Source organism: Crinia signifera, chromosome 1 (genome assembly GCF_055691185.1).
Source record: "Crinia signifera chromosome 1, ASM5569118v1, whole genome shotgun sequence".
In the NCBI taxonomy this organism is placed as follows: Eukaryota; Metazoa; Chordata; class Amphibia; order Anura; family Myobatrachidae; genus Crinia; species Crinia signifera.
The window spans coordinates 95,929,870-95,950,576 of NC_139217.1; the positions used below are offsets into that span (position 1 = coordinate 95,929,870).

The following is a 20,707-nucleotide window of genomic DNA, read 5'->3' on the forward strand; positions in this document are numbered from 1 at the left end:
TAGTGTACACCATGGGGGAGGTCACGATAGGAGTCCATGCCTATAGCAACCCATTGTCATTATTCACTTCAAATCCTCCTGATCCCTGGCCAATATGGCTGTGTGACTATCATACAGCCCTTTGCAATCTGGTAGACCATTATGCAATAGATAGCAATTGTTCTTGTGCTTATTCTTCCTGCAGATTGTAAGCTTAAGAGCAGGGTCCTCACTGCAGCCAGTGTCTGGCCTGCTTCTTCCCAAACCATCTCCTGTAATGACCACCCCTCACAGCAGACGGTTCTTCCCTACATGGTTTGTCCCTTTTCTGCACCAGTGAGAGCCATGTATTGAGGAGACAATATGTGTATGTGTGCATATATATATATATATATATATATATATATATATATATATATATATATACACACACAAGACCTGCACTCTCACCCTCATATATTAGGTAGCCACTGGGGTGCAGTATAAATAGCGGTGTAGCCAGGACTCACACTGCTATATAAATACAGAGACTCCCCAATGGAGAAAACAGCATTCACCAGACTTGTTGAATGTAGTCACCAGGGATAAGTGTCCCAATTGATTTAATCAGTCAAAATGAAAAGCCTGCCGACGTTTCGGTCCCTTAGGACCATTCTCAAGGCAGTGCAGCAATACAAATAATCCAACCAAAGTATTCAGCAATACAAATAATCCAACCAAAGTATTCACGTGGTAACAGGGGCCCCTGTTACCACATGAATACTGTGGTTGGATTATTTGTATCTATCTATATCTATATATCTATCTCTCTCTATATATATATATATATATATATATATATATATATATATATAGATATATATATATATATCTATATATAAATAGATATATATCTATATATATATCTATATATATATATATAGATATATATATATACAGTATATATCTATATATATATATATCTATATATATATATATATATATAGATATATATATATAGATATATATCCAGACACAGAGTTGGCCAGCACACCTCAGCGAGGTTCAACTTGGGTGGTGCCCTCCCTGGTTTCCCTGCCGGGATTCCAAATCCAGATACCTTCTTGGGGCGGCACTCACTTCTTCAAGAAAACTCGGACACAAGGAGTAGTTGAAATCTACGTTTCGGAGCTTTTAATTGCACTCCGTCATCGTATCCTGATGACGGAGTGCAATTAAAAGCTCCGAAACCTAGATTTCAACTACTCCTTGTGTCTGAGTTTTCTTGAAGAAGTGAGTGCCGCCCCAAGAAGGTATCTCTCTATATATATATATATATATCTATATATATATATCTATATATATATAGATATATATATATATAGATATATATATATGATCTGGCAACTATTGGCAAGTTAAATTCCAGTATATTACTTCGAACCTGGCATTGTTTTAGATCAGTATTAGAACATTCTCTCATTAATATAAAACATGAGATAGAAAATAGATGATTGCTTAATTCAAGGATTCAAATATTTATTATGGTAAGTATAAAGCTTTTCTGTCATTTTTAACAATCGGATAAAAAGTTTCCACACTATTCCTGAGACAATTCAAACCTTAGAAACAAACAACTATAAAAATATCTGAAAATGGATTACAAAAAAGATTCAAGGTCTTTTTTTGAATAGAATCAGCTTTTAGAGGCATTAATACACGGGGAAGGACTCTAATGCCTTTTTTTGTTACAAAGCCTCTGTGTGCTCCATATATTGGAGGTTATTTACTGTATACAATACAAATAAATAAAAGTATATACAACTGTTGTGTAGACGACAATCACTTATAATAATGTCCTTGAAAACCAATAAGTAGGTCTGAGGTCTTTGAAGGAATATTAACTTCCATTATGGAAAAATAACATCATAAACTGAGATCCCTCATCCAGTATATAGAATATATTGTCCTTGAGCATTATGTTATGGGAACTAGATAACCCAGCGAGATCCTGTGGGACTCTTCTAGCATTGGGCATCATTACTGATAATATGTCTGTCGCAACATTATGTGGGACTGTACTGATGGAATTCATATGCAACACATGTCTCTGAATCTGCATACGCAGTGATATGATGCAGTAGCCGTGTCCATGCCAAATTCCTTTGTGCTTCATAAATTGTAGACATATAACATGCGTTCAGCGGCTGCTCCTCCCTGTGATTAGGTGAGGAGCTACCACTGGCCGCGCCACTGGGCCTCTGTCGGTCTCTGCTGCCAGTTTCCTAGTGCCTGTAAAATACAATTGTCAGGCACCAGGCCAGCACATGCACAGTACCAGCACTGTGCAAAAGCCTGGCTTCTATGTGCTGCATCAGCTGCAGCCTATAGAAGCTGGCTAGGGCTGCATGGTAAGTCAAGGAGTGGCTTCCTATAGGAAGCCAACTCTCTGCCCATCACAGCCCAGGCTGAAAGTCCTGGAGGGAGGGAACACCTTCGACCGGGACTTCCTGTGATGTGGGTGACTGGCAAGTAGGACTTTCAATTTGCCAGTCACAGTGAAGCCACTGGCTTCACTAAAACACACTGCAAATAAGATGCAATTACTGCAAAAAAAGATGCCTGGAGATGTATGAGGGTATGTAATTAGCTGTGTTACTTTTTTGGCACAAAAAACGGTTTAAGCCCGATTGTCATTATCGGACTATCCAATTATAGACTGTATTTTAACCTGTGTTTGAGCAGTAACACGTGGAATCCAGGATAAGCACAACAGGTCTCCAAGGGTTGGTTATTGGGGATTATGCTTTGCATGCCCGAGGGTCATGAAGCATAATCCCCTATAAATTGAAGCCATCCGGGCAAATTGGATAGCCCCCAGGAATCAATTACCTGTGTTAATTTACTACTGTTAATTGAATATCACTTTTAATTTCAATTATAAGTACCTTTTTCTATATTTGACATTTTTTTAAATTCCTATGCCCTCATATATCTAGCCTTATTACGCTATACAGCAGGAGATGTCTGTCATGAGTGAGCTGACAGGTCCCCCGCAGATCTGGTAAGCCCCCATCCACTACGCAGACAAATCTCTTCAGATTTCCCTTGAACACTCACAGCTATCTGATCTAAACCTGGACTAATTTTTCACTCTATTTACTTAAGATACATCCATTGAGATCTATAATAGACTTCTAAAGGGGTGCCGGACGTGGTCCCGACAGTCATTTACCCGACGTCGGGATCCCGACTGTCAAAACGCTGACAGACAGGTGCCTGACGGCCACCCGCTATTTTCCCTCGTGGGGGTCCATGACCCCCATAGATGGAGAATAGAATAGGTTGCGAGGGTAGCAAGCCACCGTGCCCACAGCGTGGTGAGCTCAGCAAGCCCGCAAGGGGCTTTATTGCGCTCACCATGCTGTCTGAGTCCGGGCAGTCGGGATCCCGACGTCGGGCTAATGACCGTCGGGATCCTGACTGTCGGAAACCTATACCACACCCCCCCCCCCTAAAGGCCCCCATACATTAGGCCGACTTGTCCTTAGGACAAGTTAGACCCAATTCTCCTCTGAGCCACCCGGCAGCTCCCTGGGAGGCTCACATACAATTTGGCACTTGATGGGCCATTTTTTACATGTGATAAATCGCTTGCGATTTATCACATGTAACAGGGAGCTGCAGCGGGCGGTGAGGAGCAGGGGGCAGGTGGTGATCATCATCTGCGGGACGCCGGGCGTGCAGCGGGTGCTGAGTGCTTTCACTAGCAGGCGGCGAGTGCTGACCAGGCCAGGCGGTGATCATAGATATCATCAGGGGGACGGGCAGTGCAGTGGTGGGTATTAGATAAAATAACCTGTCAAATGACTGGCAGTTCTCTGATTGGCTGAGAGAGCTCATGTCGCTTTGAGAAAACCTGTTGGATTTGGCCACGTTTCGGTCAAAAGCAGGTGGATCCAAGGCTATTTCATCAATCCATCTAGTTCCCGACAGGTCGGGGCATTCCGACCTTTTGGAAAAAAGCAGTTCGTTTTGAATAGGTCGGAACCCCTTCTGACCTAAATCGGTAGGGAACTGCCATCTTTCCAACATATAAATGATATATACCATAGTATAATACCAACAAATTTTCTGCATTATTAGATTCTTCGCTGCAGGTTTAATATTTAGTATGCCTACCCCATAAACATCTACTTGGCAAAAGGATGCCTGGATATACTTTAAAGGTGCATACAAACTGGGTGTTTTTGCTCAGCGTGTATGCACAGTGATGATGAGCAGCGGCGGCCAGGGATGATGGGGCCGGGGAGTGATCACCATTCATCACTGGGCCGTACACACTGGGCGGCTTTTGAGCTGAAAGCAGCTCGAATGGCTAAACTGACCTGCTTTCAGCTCAAGATCGCCCAGTGTGTATGGGCCTTAAATGTAACTTAGATCGCTGCCTAGGAAAAACTTCCATTACTGCAGTACTAATTAAATTGAATGTGCTTTATCAAGTTGATCTTCATCTCACTTTCATTATACTTACTCATCACCACCCATTAGTTGGCAGTGATAAAGAATCTTTAGGTGTATAAGAAATATTTTACACTTGCTGTCAATCCAATGCTATTTTCCTTTCCTTGCCTAGAGGAAGACACTGCTTTAAACAAGTATCAACGAGAAGGTTTTCAAAATCCCATTAAAACCTTCACTTTGTAAAAAATGTATTGTTTAGCAGTCACTAAGGCTTAGTTTGATTCTATGAACTAATGAGATCATTATTACACAATGAGTCTGAGCGGCAACTGTAAGAAGAAAAAAAATTATGTACTAAAAAACCTGGTATGTTCTACCCTGAGATACGGAATTCTAAATAAAATAGTAACAATGCGAGATCTGTAGCAAGAATTTGGCTGTATTCTATGAAAATCTTTCATATGTACTGTATAAAACAATGCTCAGTAACTAGTAAAAAGATGTAATAAAAGAATACATATAAAATCGCTGATTACAATACAGGTTCGGGTACTTGTGTACTTGTGTATTTTGTCCAAATATAAATGCCCCCCATTGTCAGCGACACCCCAGTATTGACGCCAACCCGAAGCGTGGCGAGCGTAGCGAGCCCGCGAGGGGCGGCGGTACGCGTCCTACGACCTTTTCATACCCCTACTATCCACGTCGGCGTGGAGTTGAGAATAGAATAGTGTGGCGAGCGCAGCGAGCCACCGAGCCCGAAGCGTGGCGAGCGCAGCGAGCCCCGCGAGGGGACGCGGATACCTTCACAGGTATCCGCGTCCCCACGCGGGCTTCACAGGTGTCCGTGGCCACGCGGACACCTGTGAAGTCCGCGAAGGGACGCGTTTACCTGTGAAGGTATCCGCGTCCCCTCGCGGGGCTCGCTGCGCTCGCCACGCTTCGGGCTCGGTGGCTCGCTGCGCTCGCCACACTATTCTATTCTCAACTCCACGCCGACGTGGATGGTAGGGGTATGAAAAGGTCGGAGGACGCGCACCGCCGCCCCTCGCGGGCTCGCTGCGCTCGCCACACTTCGGGTTGACGTCAATACTGGGGTGCCGCTCACAATGGGGGGGCAGTTATATTTGGACATGACGGGGACATATACAATGAAAAATGGGCCATATTGGCCCATTTCCCATTTTATTCCATGTAAAATGGACTTTATCAAGTCCATCTTATCTTGTGCCATTATAATGGCACAAGACCGACGCGACCGACACGATTTCAATGTTAAAATATTTTAACATTGAAGCCTATGGAGAAATCGCGTCCATCGCGTCGGTCGCGTCGTGTGCCATGTTAATGCACACGACGCGACGCGATGGACCCGATTTTTCACACACGATGGACGCGATCCTCATCGTGGGCGCCGCCAAAATACACAAGTACCCAGGTTCGGGTTTTCTGAAGATAATGAAGGGACTCCTAGTTAGCAGAGAAAATACAAAGGGTTTGAGACTTTTAACAAAACTACAGCTTGTTCACGCTATGGCATTGAAGTTGGCATAAAAAATAATCCTGTTTTCTTTCTTTTGAAGATAGGGGTACATTTACTAAAATGGGATGTTGCCCATAGTAACTAAGTAGATTATGGGCAGTATTCAATTAGACAAAAAAGGCAGTTTCCAACTTTTTAAAGTAAAATGTATTTATTTTTTTCTCCGACCTGTCAGATACCACATGGATTTGCTGAATAGCCGCCAATCCATATGCTTTTGTCGGAAACGGGGCCAAAGTTTCAAACAATCTCAATCTGACTTTAAAAAAAGTTGAATTGAGGAGAAGAGGCGGGGAGGACAGCACTGGGTGAGAAGCAGCAGCTCACCCGGCACCATCCTCCCGCTGCTCACCCAGTCCCGAGCTGGGTGAGCAGCAGTAGCTCACCTAGAACCGTCCTCCCACCTCCATCCTCCCACTGCTCCCAGCGCGGCAGCCAAATCCGACAGTCGGATTTGGCCGCAGATTGAGTAGGTATTGTCAGATCCATTCTAACAAATGCCTGTCGGAATGGATCCGACTTTAATTGAATATACCCCTTTATCTAATATTTTCTAGAAGGTTCTAAATACAGTAAATAAGAAGATGAATCTCATTGGTTCCTATGGGGAACATCCCATCTTCAATAGAACTAACCATCTTAGTAAATTTACACCATACATTCTAAAATGATAAAAACTCCTTAACTATTTAACTGGTAAATTAAAAAAGCATCATAGTACACCCATAGCAGGGGTATTGAACAATTAGGGAGGTGTTTAATTCTTCAGTAAAACTGCATCATTTTGCGAAGATTAGTATAAATTAAGAATGGCACAGAATAATAAAAAGTTGTGTCACATTCTTCTGGATAGTGCACTTTAACACTAGGAGTCATAGGAGCAATAAATCGGTGGGTTTGAATTGACATAATAAAGGCCCATAAACACTGGGCAACTTTGAGCTGAAAGTCGCTCAAAACAGCAAGTTTGAGCACAGGAAGACACTGCTTTAAACAAGTATCAACGAGAAGGCGCCGGGCAGGGGGAAAGCCGCTCAGTGTGTATGTGGACCTTTATTCTAATTCTAAAGATCAATGATGCAAAGATAAAATAGGGGATCTTTGTAGGACTGCAATTAATAGACTCGATTCTAGATAAAAATCAGACTGAAAAAGCTGCATGGAAGTATTTCAAGAGTATTTGCACAAACTTCTTAGGGAAAAATAAGGCATGGAACAATGAAGAAATAGTGGACATTATTTTAAAATCTTACAAGACTTAAGATTTTAAGGATGTACAGTACAGTTCCACCTGGATATTTCCAGGAATGTTAATGCGGTATCAGGGCAAGGTGAGTCCACATTTGCTTGCTGACTATTGTTTGGCACCTATTTTGAGAAATTCACTTGGCACTCAAAGGGTTAAGAAGCATTTTGCTAACTGGTTGCAGAAGCAGCTTTTGTAAGATGCCACTTCCCATTGGGTTGTAGCTGACAATTGGTGTTGCCCTTAACAACAATTAAAATTCTATCATTCTAGGATGTGATAGAGAAATATTGGAAAAAAAATTGGACTAGAAGCTTTAGTAAATATATCTCCTGATTTGAACAAACGTTTAGTCTAAATCCTCTATTTCCACTCTTACGTCAAATTGCAGGGGATGCACTGATTATAAATATGGCTGTTCTTTGACTGAGAGGAGGTATTCATGGGCCTCAGCTAAAAAAAAGAAGAAAGAAAAACATTTTTGCATATTGTATAAGATCCCTTAATAGCGTTATCATATGTCCCAACTTCTGGGCCGTCCGGAGAAGGAGGCGAAGCTACACGCCATATGGGCATGGCCTCTGACATAGCCACTAACCCCCATTTTCATCAATTTTGGGGTGTGTTTAGCACTTCCAGAGCAGCTGGGCAGCCCCTGGCTCTCTCCCTGCATTGAAGAGATCTCAGGCTCCCCCAACTGCCCCCCCCCCCCCCCGCCCAACTACGTTTCCGAGAAGTGATAGAAAAAAACATAGGTGTGCCCAGGTGTTTTCAGGGAGGGCGTGTGACGTCAGCTCTGGCCTCGATAAGCCTGTCTTTGTCGCAGAGTTAGATCAGAGTTGGAACCCTTGCACAGACTGATTTGCAGCTCGGCGATCCATTAGCAAGTCTTGCGGAGACTTGCACGGGATGGGATTTCACTCTGTCTGGGTGGCAGGCTATCTGATCGCACACCTCTGCAAATCTGCACAGCAGCGATCAAGTCTGAATCAGGACCTGTATTTTTATGTACAATTGCCTTTAAGCCTTTTCCTACTCTTGCCATCTTTTTCCTTTCTATTGTACTTTTGTTCAGTTGTGTTTGTTTTATTTATTCTATGTCAGCATGAAATTTGTTTTATCGTGAACATATATTGGTGTTTTCTGAAATTTCAATAGAAATCTCATTTTAAATATATATATATATATATATATACACATACATACATATTGCTGGTTCTAGTATGCCCTGCTTCAGGGTACGTTAATGGGAAGTGTGATTAATGATATTGGCAGCAATGTCACACAGGCCCAGACCTCTTCCTATGCATAAGCATTTCATATTCCAATTGATTTGGGTTACAAGGATCTGATTTCCAGTGTTTCACCTAAACTACTTAGTCCATGTGAAAGAAAAAAATACAATAAACCCTCCAGTTTTCTGCTCTCTATCCCCAAAGCTCATAGCTGACAAATCAAGTGATAGATATTAATGAATAGAGGGGCTACTAAAAGGAATATTTCACTAATGTGAAATCTTTGATGGAAACCATTTATTTATGAGAACAATCATCAGCTTTGCAACAATGATGAATTGCTACTGCAACCTACCAATAAAACACCTTTGACCCCCTCCTTTAAATAATATGTAATTGCTTTTCAAATATTCTTGTTTTCCATAACATTACCTAATAAAAAACGAGAAATAAATCACAGGAAATGTGTGGCACATGCACATAAATAACATTTCACCGCGATAGCTTCCATGTGTAGTGCAGCAGAGATTGCATGTTTATAAAGCCGACATGGGAACAATTTATCAAGTGGGGGAGTCGGACAAGTGATAGAACTTTCTGAAACAGATGCAGTATTTATTTGCTAGTATTTATGGATGCCACTTGCCTTCTATTTGTTCATTTAAAACATGAATGTTGCCTGTGGTACAGAAAGAGTGTAGTACTGCGCACAATGGGCCTAGTTCAGCAAGGATCATTAATTAGAGAATTATGGAACGACTGCATGGTTCGCATTGTGCATACGCACTGCAATACATGACCAGATGCATTGCAGTTGTAGATTGATTGACATGAAGTCAGTATTTAGCGGTTGAAACATGTTTTCTGGGAGGGTTTGTGATCATGCATACATGGCCAGGTGTTTTTTGGATGGGTCTCTACAACAGCAATAACCACTTCCAGCTTTGTTCTTTAGAAGATTAGTGGAAGCCATAAGGGGTACCCACATGGGATGATTTTCACCCTATTTCTAATACCGTCTTCAGACCGCAAATGCAGGGTCGCACTGGGATGTTGAAATGGTTCAGTCCTGGTGTGACATTGCATTTGCAGTCTGTTTAGATCGCATCAGCGAATTGACGTCATGTGGGGGTTCAGCGAAGCGTCGGAGCGTCATCGGGGGCAGGGGAGGAGGTAGTGCTTAGAGCTGTGAACGGGAAATGGGTTGCTCGACCCGATTAACCTGTTCACACTGCACAGCAAACATGGCAATGAACCGATAACAACCCTTCTTTTTACCCGGTTCATATTGCCATGTTGCTTTCACATCACACCAATTACCGAGTCAAACCGGCAAGAAAGTGCTTGCACTGTCTACCCTGCTAGATCGCTCAGCACACATTGCAATGTGCATTTTGTATGTGGCGTGATGTGTGCTTAGCGGTTGTGCCTAAGCATGTTACTCAGCAAGAGAGGCCAGGTCGAATGGTGCAGATGTGAATGGATCTGTGAATGCATCACTTTCTGGATGACAACTTTTCGGCAACTAATTCTCTAATAAGTAATTCATGCTGAATTAGACCCAATATGAGGAGCTGCTCTGGAATTAAACTTTTGTATAATGGTTGTGTCATTATTAGGATAATGATCAGACCACAATTTATATAATATGAATTCTATGGTTCACATACTTCGTATCTTTGTGTCACGTATGCAATAATGGCATATTAATTTACACAAACGGGGGAATTCAATTAAGAGAATGACATTTTAAAAACATGCAGGGTATTTCTCCACAGCCGCAGGGTTTCCTTATTCAGTTGCAGGACAGAAAATTAGATATGTGTCTTTTTTCCCACACAGCCAGAGTATGTCTGGTTTCTCCTAAAATCTTTATTGTGTTCGGAAAAGTCACCGGGACCTGTTATGTCACCTCTGCTGCAAACGCCCCAAGACTAATTAAGCAATTGGAAGTTTACAGTTAATGCAATCATCAATTACTTATAATGTATATGTGTACTGTAAGCGTGTTTGAGACACGGGCATGATGCCCACAAGTTTTTTTTTATTGTGGGCTAAACCTTGTACCCAATTGAATTTCGCCAAAGAATAAAGTTATGCGTGAAGGGGAGGTTAGAGGACCATGAACACATTTTTGAGATTTATTTCTTATTTTTGTTGTTCTGCTGGAAGACTTACAAATGTGTCCTCAGTCACTATTGCTGCAGTCTCACCAAACAGTCCTTCCTGCCACTCCAGATCCTATGTGAATCGGCCTATGGGCGGGATGTTGTAACATCCGCGCCCATTATCGCTGGCTACCGCATTTTTAATAACGGCATATGCTATAACATATGCCGTTATTCATGCAAGGGACAGCTCTTGCGGTAAGAGCTGTCCCTTGCGATGCGGTGCCGGCGCTGGACTTCCGGGTCTGTGACCCGGGAGTCCATCTGCGCATGCGCAGACCCCGGCGCCGGCCGCAGGGCACGCTGGGAGGGATCCGTGACGGATCCCTCAAACAGCGCTGCGGTAAGAAGCCCATAGGCTTCTGCAGGGATTCGCCAGCTTTAGCTGGCGATTCCCTCCGCAGCGCTGACACTGCGGAGGCGCCATATAGCATATAGAGATGCGGTAGAAACCCCGAAAACGGGGTTTTTACCGCATTTCTGCTATATAGCATCCCGCCCTATGTGAGGTGTTTTTTTTTGCCAGAATTTGCAAGGCAGTGCAATAAAACAGCTTCATGAGACTGCATTGCTTAACTTGATATGCAATACTTGTATATCTGTGTGTGAGTCTCAGTGAGTATATGAAGTGCTAGGAAGCAGCAGTCATGACTCATGTCAAGAGAAAGCACTGTTGTGTTTCATATAAAGATTAAGACTCGCACACAAATATACAAGTTTCTCATATACAAATAATCAGTAGAGTCTCATAAAGTGGTTTTAATGCATCATATTAAATCTGTAAATTTGGGTGAAAAAGACAGTCAACAAAGGACCTGGTGGCTCCCATGTGCGTGGCTTGTCGTGCCGCATGGTACATTTAGTCCAGGAACATACTTTAAACCTCTAGCTTTCCTTTCTTTTTTATTAAATCACTATCACTTTAGATTCTCACAAGTGCGCTTTCCTGGGGCGGCTGGCTTTTGTGGGGTCCCACATCCCCGGATTCAAACTTAGTATTAGGGACCACCAGAGATGAGGTCACCTAGACGCTGGTTGGTGGGCTAGTATTTCTTGGCCAATAAATATACCAAGAAAACTCAATATTGCTCTATATTAGATGGCAGAGTTCATTATACTTATTGTAGAGTGGGCATCAGCACTAAAGATTTATTTCTACAAGAACTACAAGACCCAGCATGATAGCCCCTTTTACTATATGTGCAATTAAGGTGTGCAGTCCAAGATCCCCCTCCCCCATATACTCAATATTGTGTACATAGTACATCTGAAGGTTGGGACTCCTTCAGCTTGCAGTAGCACCCCGCCCACCTTTCCCAAATGATTTAAACTAGCTTGATCTCTAGTATTCACAGACTGCATATTGAAACTAAAGGCAGTGAGGCTTAAGGTGCCCATATACGTCCCGATACTGCCAATGCGATTTGTGCTTTGAGATGCGCGCTCCCGCGGCATCTCATCGCATAGTACAAAAAGTTTGTGGTGCACATAAATTTTGTACTGTCTTTTAATCACATCGCATGCACAACGCATGCAATGCGATGCGATACAGTATTAGCACAAAAAGTACAGCAGCATTGGGACGTGTATGGGCACCTTAAGTCCTATAAAGTAATACAATTTGTCACTTGTAGGGATGAATTTGGGGAGTTGCTCCCCTTGGATTGGTGTAGATATGAGGCTTCATAATTTTCTAATAATATACTTCCTATTCTTTCATTAACACCTCTCCCCAGTGTAAAACTTTTGGCCCCTTAGCTTTTGCTTCTGTCTTTTTAACTCAATTACACTTTTGCTTCTTACTAGTGTTCTGCCCTGGGGTTACTGGCGTTCACCGGATTTTTGGAGTTCTGCACCCCAGAACAGGAGGCAGATGAATTAAGCCATAAAAATAGATAAATGCGTGGGTAATAAAGAGTGATAAATGTCCAGCCAATCAGCTCCCAACTGTCATGTTATAGACTGTTTGAAAATGAGCTGATTGAGTTATGAGCTGATTGGCTGGATGTTCATCACTATTTATCACCCTCACATTTATCTCTTTTTAAGGCTTAATACATCTTCCCCAGTATTAGAGATAAACCAGAGACGGGTTATACTTATGTTGGTTGTTGCACTAAACAGTTTTTAAATAAATCGATAGCTGTGCCCAGGGGCGAATTTAGGGGTCAGGCCGCCCCTAGGCACAAAGTTTTTGGCCACGCCCCCCCCTATTTTAATATAATCATTATTAAGGTATAAGTATATATATCTATATCTATCATACAAATTTTACTGTAGCCCACCTCAAAAAAATGTAAAGCAGTCTGGACTGCTAACTGTATGGAGGACCCGGACGGAGGGAGGGTGAATTAACTTTATGTGCAGTCTCAGTCAGTCTCTCTCACACTGACTGACTGCACGGAGGTTCGCGCTGCTCAGCCTAGCTGCTTTCCCCGCCGGCGGCAGTGAGCCAGAGCAATTCAGATCAGCTCACCCAGCGGTGGAGCCGGACTCGCAGGGGGACCGTCGGAGATAGCCGGTGATGTACTCTGCATGGCAGAGCGGCTGGGCAGCGGCGGGTGACGAGCAGCACTGCCACCGACATATGATGAATCATGTCGGCGGCGGCGCCGCTTGTCACTTGCCGCTGCCCACCCGCTCTGCCATGCTGCTATTTAAAAGAATGTGTCGCCCTTGATTGGTGCCGCCCTGAGGCCCGTGCCTCACGGGCCTAGGCACAAATCCGGCCCTGGCTGTGCCTAAACATACATTTGCACGCGTGTGGGGAACGCAGTGTGCAAGAGGGGGTGGGCGGCGTTTTAATGACTCACAAAGCTGTGAAATTCCTGCGGTGGGGGGCAGTTGGGAGTCCCCCCTGTTACTCTGAATAGATGCAGCGTCTATTCCTGCAGCCAGATAGGCTGGGGGCATAACAAGCAGTTCACAGCGGCAAAAATGGGGCGTGGCCTCTCGGCAGCACCGCAAGTGCAGGCCATGCCCCCTTCCCGCTATTCCACGCCCCGAAAATGTAGATGCACGCGCTGTCCCGACTGCCCAGCTTAGAATGTTGGGAGGTACGAGTATGCAGCGTGTTAGCATCTGTCCAAATTGACTTTCTCTTTGGCTTTTTCCCTGACATATTTCCTATTCAGACCAATCTTCAGTCCTTAATCAATCAGCTTCTCTTTTTATGATTTTCATTACCCTTGCAAACCTCTGATTCAGCCACATTTTTATTCCTTATTCCTGTAATATCTAAACTTGACTGCTTCAGCTGTTATTTTCAGGTCACACTTTTATTTTATTTTTTTGTTCCATCTGTGGGGTGACTGTTAATCTCCTTAGCTGAAGGTTTTCCCTGATATAAAGGTAAAAGCATCCCGTAAGAGATTTGCAACAAAAGAGAATGAACCTGAATGCTTTGCTGACTCCTGCTTACTACTACAACTTGAAGATGTCATGTTCCAACGATCTCCTTTTTAAAATCGTATAGCCTTGCAAAGCATGCTGGGAGTTGCAGTTCATTGATAGCTCTAGAGCTGCAGCTTCCCCATGAATTTTGTAAACTGCATTTCTACAGCGGCATGATGAGAAGCTTCTGCACACAGCCGAGCATTGCTTCTGCTTCCAAATCTAACAGATATTTTCATCCTTTCAAGTCTACCAAACTCATGATTGATATTATAGATTAACAGCAAGATTGTAATTACATTCTGCAATAATCATTGTTTTTAATTAATGTTACTATTTAGAAAGACACAACCAATACAACAGTGCTGATGGATAAACTTTAACGGTGATATATTGGGCGGCAACTGAATCAATAAATGCGGACTGGTTCCGAGATGTACAGTAATGCTGCAGATTTGTACGCAGCTAATGTTAGAACTTATGCTAATGCTGGAAATGTACTCTGGAAGCATGGGCACAAATATGTATACAGAGACACAGAATCTGATGCAAAGAATTATAGAGTTCTGTGTAGTCCTCTTGTCGTGCAGTATGGCCACAGGAAATGAGACACAGTAGCGCCAGTTCGCTCCTCCAAATGGCTCCGGTTCTCAATAACTTTGCAAATAAATTCTCTCTCAGAGGGCGGGATGTACTAAAGGGAAAATGCGGTAAAACAGGGGTTTTACTGCATTTTCCTATTTACCTTTAGCCGTCCGCCCCGTCTCCACCTGACAGTGTATCGCCACCCTCTGGGTGGTGATACCCTATAGAAGCCTATGGGCTTCTATCGCCACCCGCCATCCGCGCGACCCCCCCTCCCATCCTCCATCGATCTCCTTCTCCCCCAGCAGGTGTCACAGCCGGGAGGACATCCAGCTGCAGGGGGAAGGAGGAGATGCAGGGGGATGCTGACAGCCGCCGGGATGTGACGGAGACCCCCGCACACCACATTACAGGTATCGCGGGGGTCTCCATCACCGCAACCCGATGCTGGCCGCATATGTTAGTACATATGCGGTAGCATCGCGGTGGCTGGCAGGCGAAGGGCGGCGATGTATATTAATACATCCCGCCCAAACTGCCATCACTTGGACCATCACAGCACAGGGGCTGTGTGACTCTGACATATGCAATTATCACTCATCTCTGAAAAATTCGATTTGCGTACAATCCTGATACAGGCCGAATATATAACAGATCAGTCCATCACTGTCTTCTGGGATGGTTTTGTTTTTATGGAGTCTGAAACCCACTACACGATAAGCTCTATGAGCGATTGTCCCTTGAACTTCCCAGTGTCCCGGACAAATAACTGTATATTGTGTATGCATACTGAGTGATATCTTTAATGATATTGTTCAGTGACATCAGCCTGTCCCTGCTCTGAACATGCAGTCTTGACAATATAGTCAAAATTGAGCTGCAGGTACAGAGGACAGAAAACCGTGTTAACGACCTACGGGAGTGCACCTTGCTTATTGCCGGGTTGCTTATTGCCACCTTGCATGTGGCGATCCAGCTTGCAAATGCCGGATCGCCACATGTCCAAATCCCAGGTACAACCCTGCATTTGCGATATGAAAGGGGTGTCATGTTATATGTTGGGGCAGGTTTGATAAGATGTCCAAAAGAATGCGCTGTAGCTGTTTCACACCTTTACATTGGCTACACAGCAATTGTTTATTTATTTTATTTTTTTACCTATACTTCTACAGCATTAAATGGAAAGTATACATAAGATAAATATTATTACCATTGTGTGTGTGTGTGTGTGTATGTGTGTGTGTGTGTGTGTGTGTAAAAACTTACCTTGTCTGGGATATTCATCTGCTTCTCTGTGAACCAGGTCTTTCACCCTGTTACCATAAAGCAGCCGTGAAGAATCATGATCAAAAGCTTTCAGGGTTTCGCTTGAGCTGTACGATTTTTGTGTAGGCACTCTACAGTCATCATTGTCCACCGAAGAATTGGTGTAACGTCTATCTTTGTCTCGTCGGCTCTTTGTTAGGGAACAATAAGGCCTACGTTCTTTTACATCCATATTAAGTTCATTCTGTGCCCACAACAGTCCGACGTACTTGAAAATTGCTTCTCACACTTGATTTGTCTACACAGGAGAAACAAATGCAAACAACGATTCAATACACTTCCTAAACAAAGGGAAAAACATGACCATGGCTGCCATATGCAAACAGTTGTGATGTTTTGGAACTTCGCTAAAAAAGACAATTGTCTGTCCTATCCAAACTCACATAACACACAGGCCTTGCGATAAAGACATGAGAAGAGGATCATTGCTTTCTAAGGGGCAATAGTACAGGGCGAATGTAGATAGTAAGAGGTCAGAAGAAGATGGTGTTGAAGTAGAACTACAGCATGCTGTATCCAAATTACTGTATATGAACAAATATTTAGAGACATCAATTCAAATGTGATGCAGTGACATATGATATTTTACACTGATTAAAAATATCAAAGATGATGCTACTCAAAGTAGGAAACATGTTGTGCTCTGAGAGTTCTGAAAACCGATCATGGAAATGCATTGCTGTAATTGTCAATTATTTTTATTTATTATTTCTGCTAACAGGACAGCTTATTTATTGATCCATTACAATGAATTACTATGTGGAAATATGCAAGAGAACATTTTTCATGGGTGAGATACCACTACACACACAGTTACTATACTGCAGTTATCAAATATGCATAGCAATGGTGTGCATGTGGGGGGTGTGAGTGATACTGGGACGCGTGTGAGACGCACGCGCCTCCCAGTCCCCATCTGCCGGCGCTCGCCAGAGGGGAGGATCTGGCGGGCGCCGGCAATGGACTACAGTGGCTCCATCTGTAGTGCGGTATTCAATCCCGGGTCGCAACTGTCGGGCCAGACTGCATCTCAGCAGGCAGGATGTCCCGCCTGCCGAATAGGGGGCTTGGCCATGAGATACGCCCGTGGATCATCAAGATACGGCCGGGAGCTTGACAATCCATGGGCTTTCTTGCCAGAACGGGGCCGACTGCTTCTAAAGTCGGGTCCATTCTGCTGAGATGCCTTTTCAATGCTGTAGAGAAAGACAACATTGAATAGGCACCCACCGCTATTTCCCACATCGGAAATAGCATGGGGGGAATAAATACCCCCATAGTCATGCAGAGTACTGCCTGCAAAGTGCTGAGTGTCAATTGTATTCAAGAACAACGCACACTGAAGAAGTAGCAACACTCACTGGCTGAATGACTGATAAGGTGGCCATACATCAGAAAGACCGGTCTTAAGGCCCCCATACACTACGCCGACTTGTCCTATGGACAAGTCAGCCTAATGTCGGCCCCGACTTCCCCTGAGCTCCTCCGACAGCTCCTGATATGGTTTGGCACTAGATGTGCCATTTTTTACATGTGATAAATCGGATCGATTTATCACATGTAAATCCGGGGGAGCTGTGGGAGAGCAGGGTCTGGGGGAGCTTGCAGGCGGGGGGGGGGGCGTCAGGGTCCGTCTGGGGGAACGGGGACCAGAGACCGGAGAGCAGGGTCCGGTCCGGTCCATGTGTGATGAGAGAGGGTAGTCACCTAGCGGCAGGAGAGGTGGCGGGGAACAGGGTCCAGTCCAGCTGCAGGAGGGGAGCACTTCCAGCTGGGACTAGGTAGCGGCAGCTGCAGGCGGGGAGCACACGGCGCATAATAACAGAGTCCGGGTAGCGGCGAGCGGGAGAATAGGAAACATCCTATTCAAAAGACTGGGCGGGCAGGGCGGACGCTGATTGGCTGAGCTCTCGGCCAATCAGCATCCGCCCAGTCTTTTGAATAGGATGTTTCCTATTCTCCCGCTCGCCGCTACACGGACTCTGTTATTATGCGCCGTGCGCTCCGTGCTCCCCGCCTGCAGCTGCCGCTACCTAGTCTACAGTCCACACACTAGCTCACTACCCCTCCTGCAGCTGGACCGGACCCCGCTCCCCGTCACCTCTCCTGCCGCTAGGTGACTACCCTCATCACACATGGACCGGACCCTGCTCTCCGGTCCCCACGCCCACAGACCAACTCAATGCCGGCTGCACATAAGATTTATCTAATGTGCAGACCGTCCGACATCCAGATCTGATCCGATGCGCACAGGACCGCGCATCGGATCAGATTGGATGTCATACCCTACACGATTTGGGCAATTTCACCCGATTTCTCAGCCCAATCCTCCAGCATCGGGTGAAATCGGGCCTAAATCGTGTAGTGTATGGGGGCCTTTACAATCATGATTGTGTCCAACTTCCCTACAACTCCCCAGCAGTACTTGGTGGTTTTTGGAAACACAATGTACTCACAATCTGTCATACAATCTGTCATACAATCCATCATACAATCCATCTGCTGCATGATTGTATGATTGCAGTGTCATTTAAATAGGGGGCTGGCCTACTAGGATCAAAAGGATAGGAGTACCAAAAATCCAATTTTTTATTTATTTTTTTAATTTACAGGTTGCCAGCAACTACCTATCTGCTCACGACTGCTGTGTTATGCCATTGTTAAATAGCCTGAATGCAGCAATCCTCTGAAAACTGTTTTCAGAGTAGTGACAGAATTGCGCAAAAGGATGTCCACCGCTCTCTTCAACCTCCCGCCCGTCTGCCGCTTTGATACTTCTGCGGCTTCCAGCGTCTTCACTGCCATGGGCCGCCCGGAAGCTGCACCTCTCTTCTCTGCTAGTCAGGAAGGGAGTGTCACATGACTCTGGTTGTATGAGCCATCTAAAGACAGATTGCATTTGCTTTAAAGTACATGCAATTTGCTCCCAATCCCAATTGATCTGACGTGCAGCACATCAGATCAGAGGACCAATCCTCCAATCTCCTGGGGCCGAAAGATTGTGTGATTGTATGATTATGTACATATGATATGCACACAATCTGCATACAATCCATCTTACAATCAATTGAGATTGTATGATTGGGTACAATATCTTTCTGATGTATGGCCGCCTTTATGTATTCTAAACCTGCATTTTATATATAACAAATCTGAATTACTATGTTTTAAAAAAAAATATACCAAAATAATGCTGCTCCCAAAGCTGACTCTTCAGCAAGGTAGTTTGAAAAGTTATTAAAAAAAACCACATAAACCTTTGGCACTATTTCTTATTAAGAAAGTGTCTTTCGTTAAAGAAATGGGGCCAGATATTTCCATTTTATAATAAATCACCAGGGAAGACACTTAACAGGAGGAAATGGGGAAACCCTGAATCAGACAGATCCATAATAGTGTGCTACAGTACATAAATGAGAACCACATACATCAGGACAAATGTACAGATAATGTACTGTATGTCCACATAAATCTGCCTTCAAGATGCGTTACACACAATGTGCAAGCTCTGTGGAATTTGGTTGCGTCACGCATCTGTGTGCGCAACTTTTTTCATTAAAATATATCTTATTGGCAAAACAGTGCAACTAGAATGCACAAGGTGATTACAAATATATATATATATATATATACAGCATGCAAATATTCTGTTTGTGACTACACACTAAAAATGCCAGCCTTGCTCAAATTTGTTATAAATTCAAATTAAAAAGTTTGTGTAAAAATATTATATTTCCTATATAAGGTAAACGTTACAGGTCATTATGATGAATACAAATGTCTGCTTGGCAATTTTCACACCTACTGTATTTTGACAAATTCACTTGGCGCTCAAAGGGTGAATGGATAAAGATTAAGTTGATATAAGTTGATATATAAAATGAAAGAATACCCAGAAATGTTAAATTGGGCCTAATTCAACAAGGATTGCAAAATTGAGAAAATGCCATCTGTCCCATTATCGAACGACTGCACACTACCCTAAAACGCCCAGCCCTGCTTAGCATTTCCCCAGGCACTCACACCGTTTCTTTCGGCACACCCGTGTTTTCCTTAGCACTGCCACTAAAGGACTGGTTATCACTACCAGACACCTACTTCCTGTCATCGTTGAAGTACAAAAAGTGGTGTTGGTGTGTACATTAAAACCCTTCAAGGGCACATGTGTAGCATGCAACACACAGTGGGAGTGCACACAATGGGCCTCTGACTAGGTTGTGGAGATGGCATATTACTGTATAATATACAGCCAGGGTGATAATATTCTCCAAAGTTATACAAGTAGCTGTAGCTGTTTCTGATTGAAGAGCAGGAAATACGGAACCTAATTAAAGTTCCCAACTTCTTGGTTGCTATTGCAGTTTTTTACAGCCTAAAACCTGTATATGTGTTTTACACGTGGCTATATGAGAGCTAGCGCAGTCATGCTTTATACATTTTCATGAGCCTCTTGTTTGAAAGGAAAAATATACCCCGTTTATGAGAAGACTTTATTGTTCTTCAAGTAGGAATTGAAACCCATGGGTATAGTTTTGTGTTTATAATAGATGCCATGTTCAAGTCTTTATGTAGAGTAGTGCTGAAAGAAAATAAGCTTCCTATCCTGTACAAGAGACAGCCGCAGTTACAGTCACTCACCTGCGGGCAGCAACAGTTGTCAGTACAGATGGTGCAGTAATAACTAAGCCGGCGAGGATTCTGCACAGGAACTTGTGTCACGCCTTTCATTTACATTTTAAATATGTTATTAAAACTTTATAAAACCGTATTCAACAGCAACATTTGTTTC

At 43.7% G+C, this 20,707-nt stretch overlaps 1 protein-coding gene across 16 annotated transcripts in view; it reads right to left on the minus strand.

The window, feature by feature from the left end:
* Positions 1–20,707, minus strand: part of TENM3 (teneurin transmembrane protein 3) — a 2,716,013-nt gene that overhangs the window by 620,109 nt on the left and 2,075,197 nt on the right. For all 16 annotated transcript variants that reach the window (XM_083170719.1, XM_083170736.1, XM_083170731.1 and 13 more), the window contains one exon: positions 15,859–16,156. In XM_083170719.1, coding sequence (XP_083026845.1) covers positions 15,859–16,090 — 232 coding nt within the window. In that variant the 5' untranslated portion in view covers positions 16,091–16,156. The remainder of the gene's footprint in view (positions 1–15,858; positions 16,157–20,707) is intronic.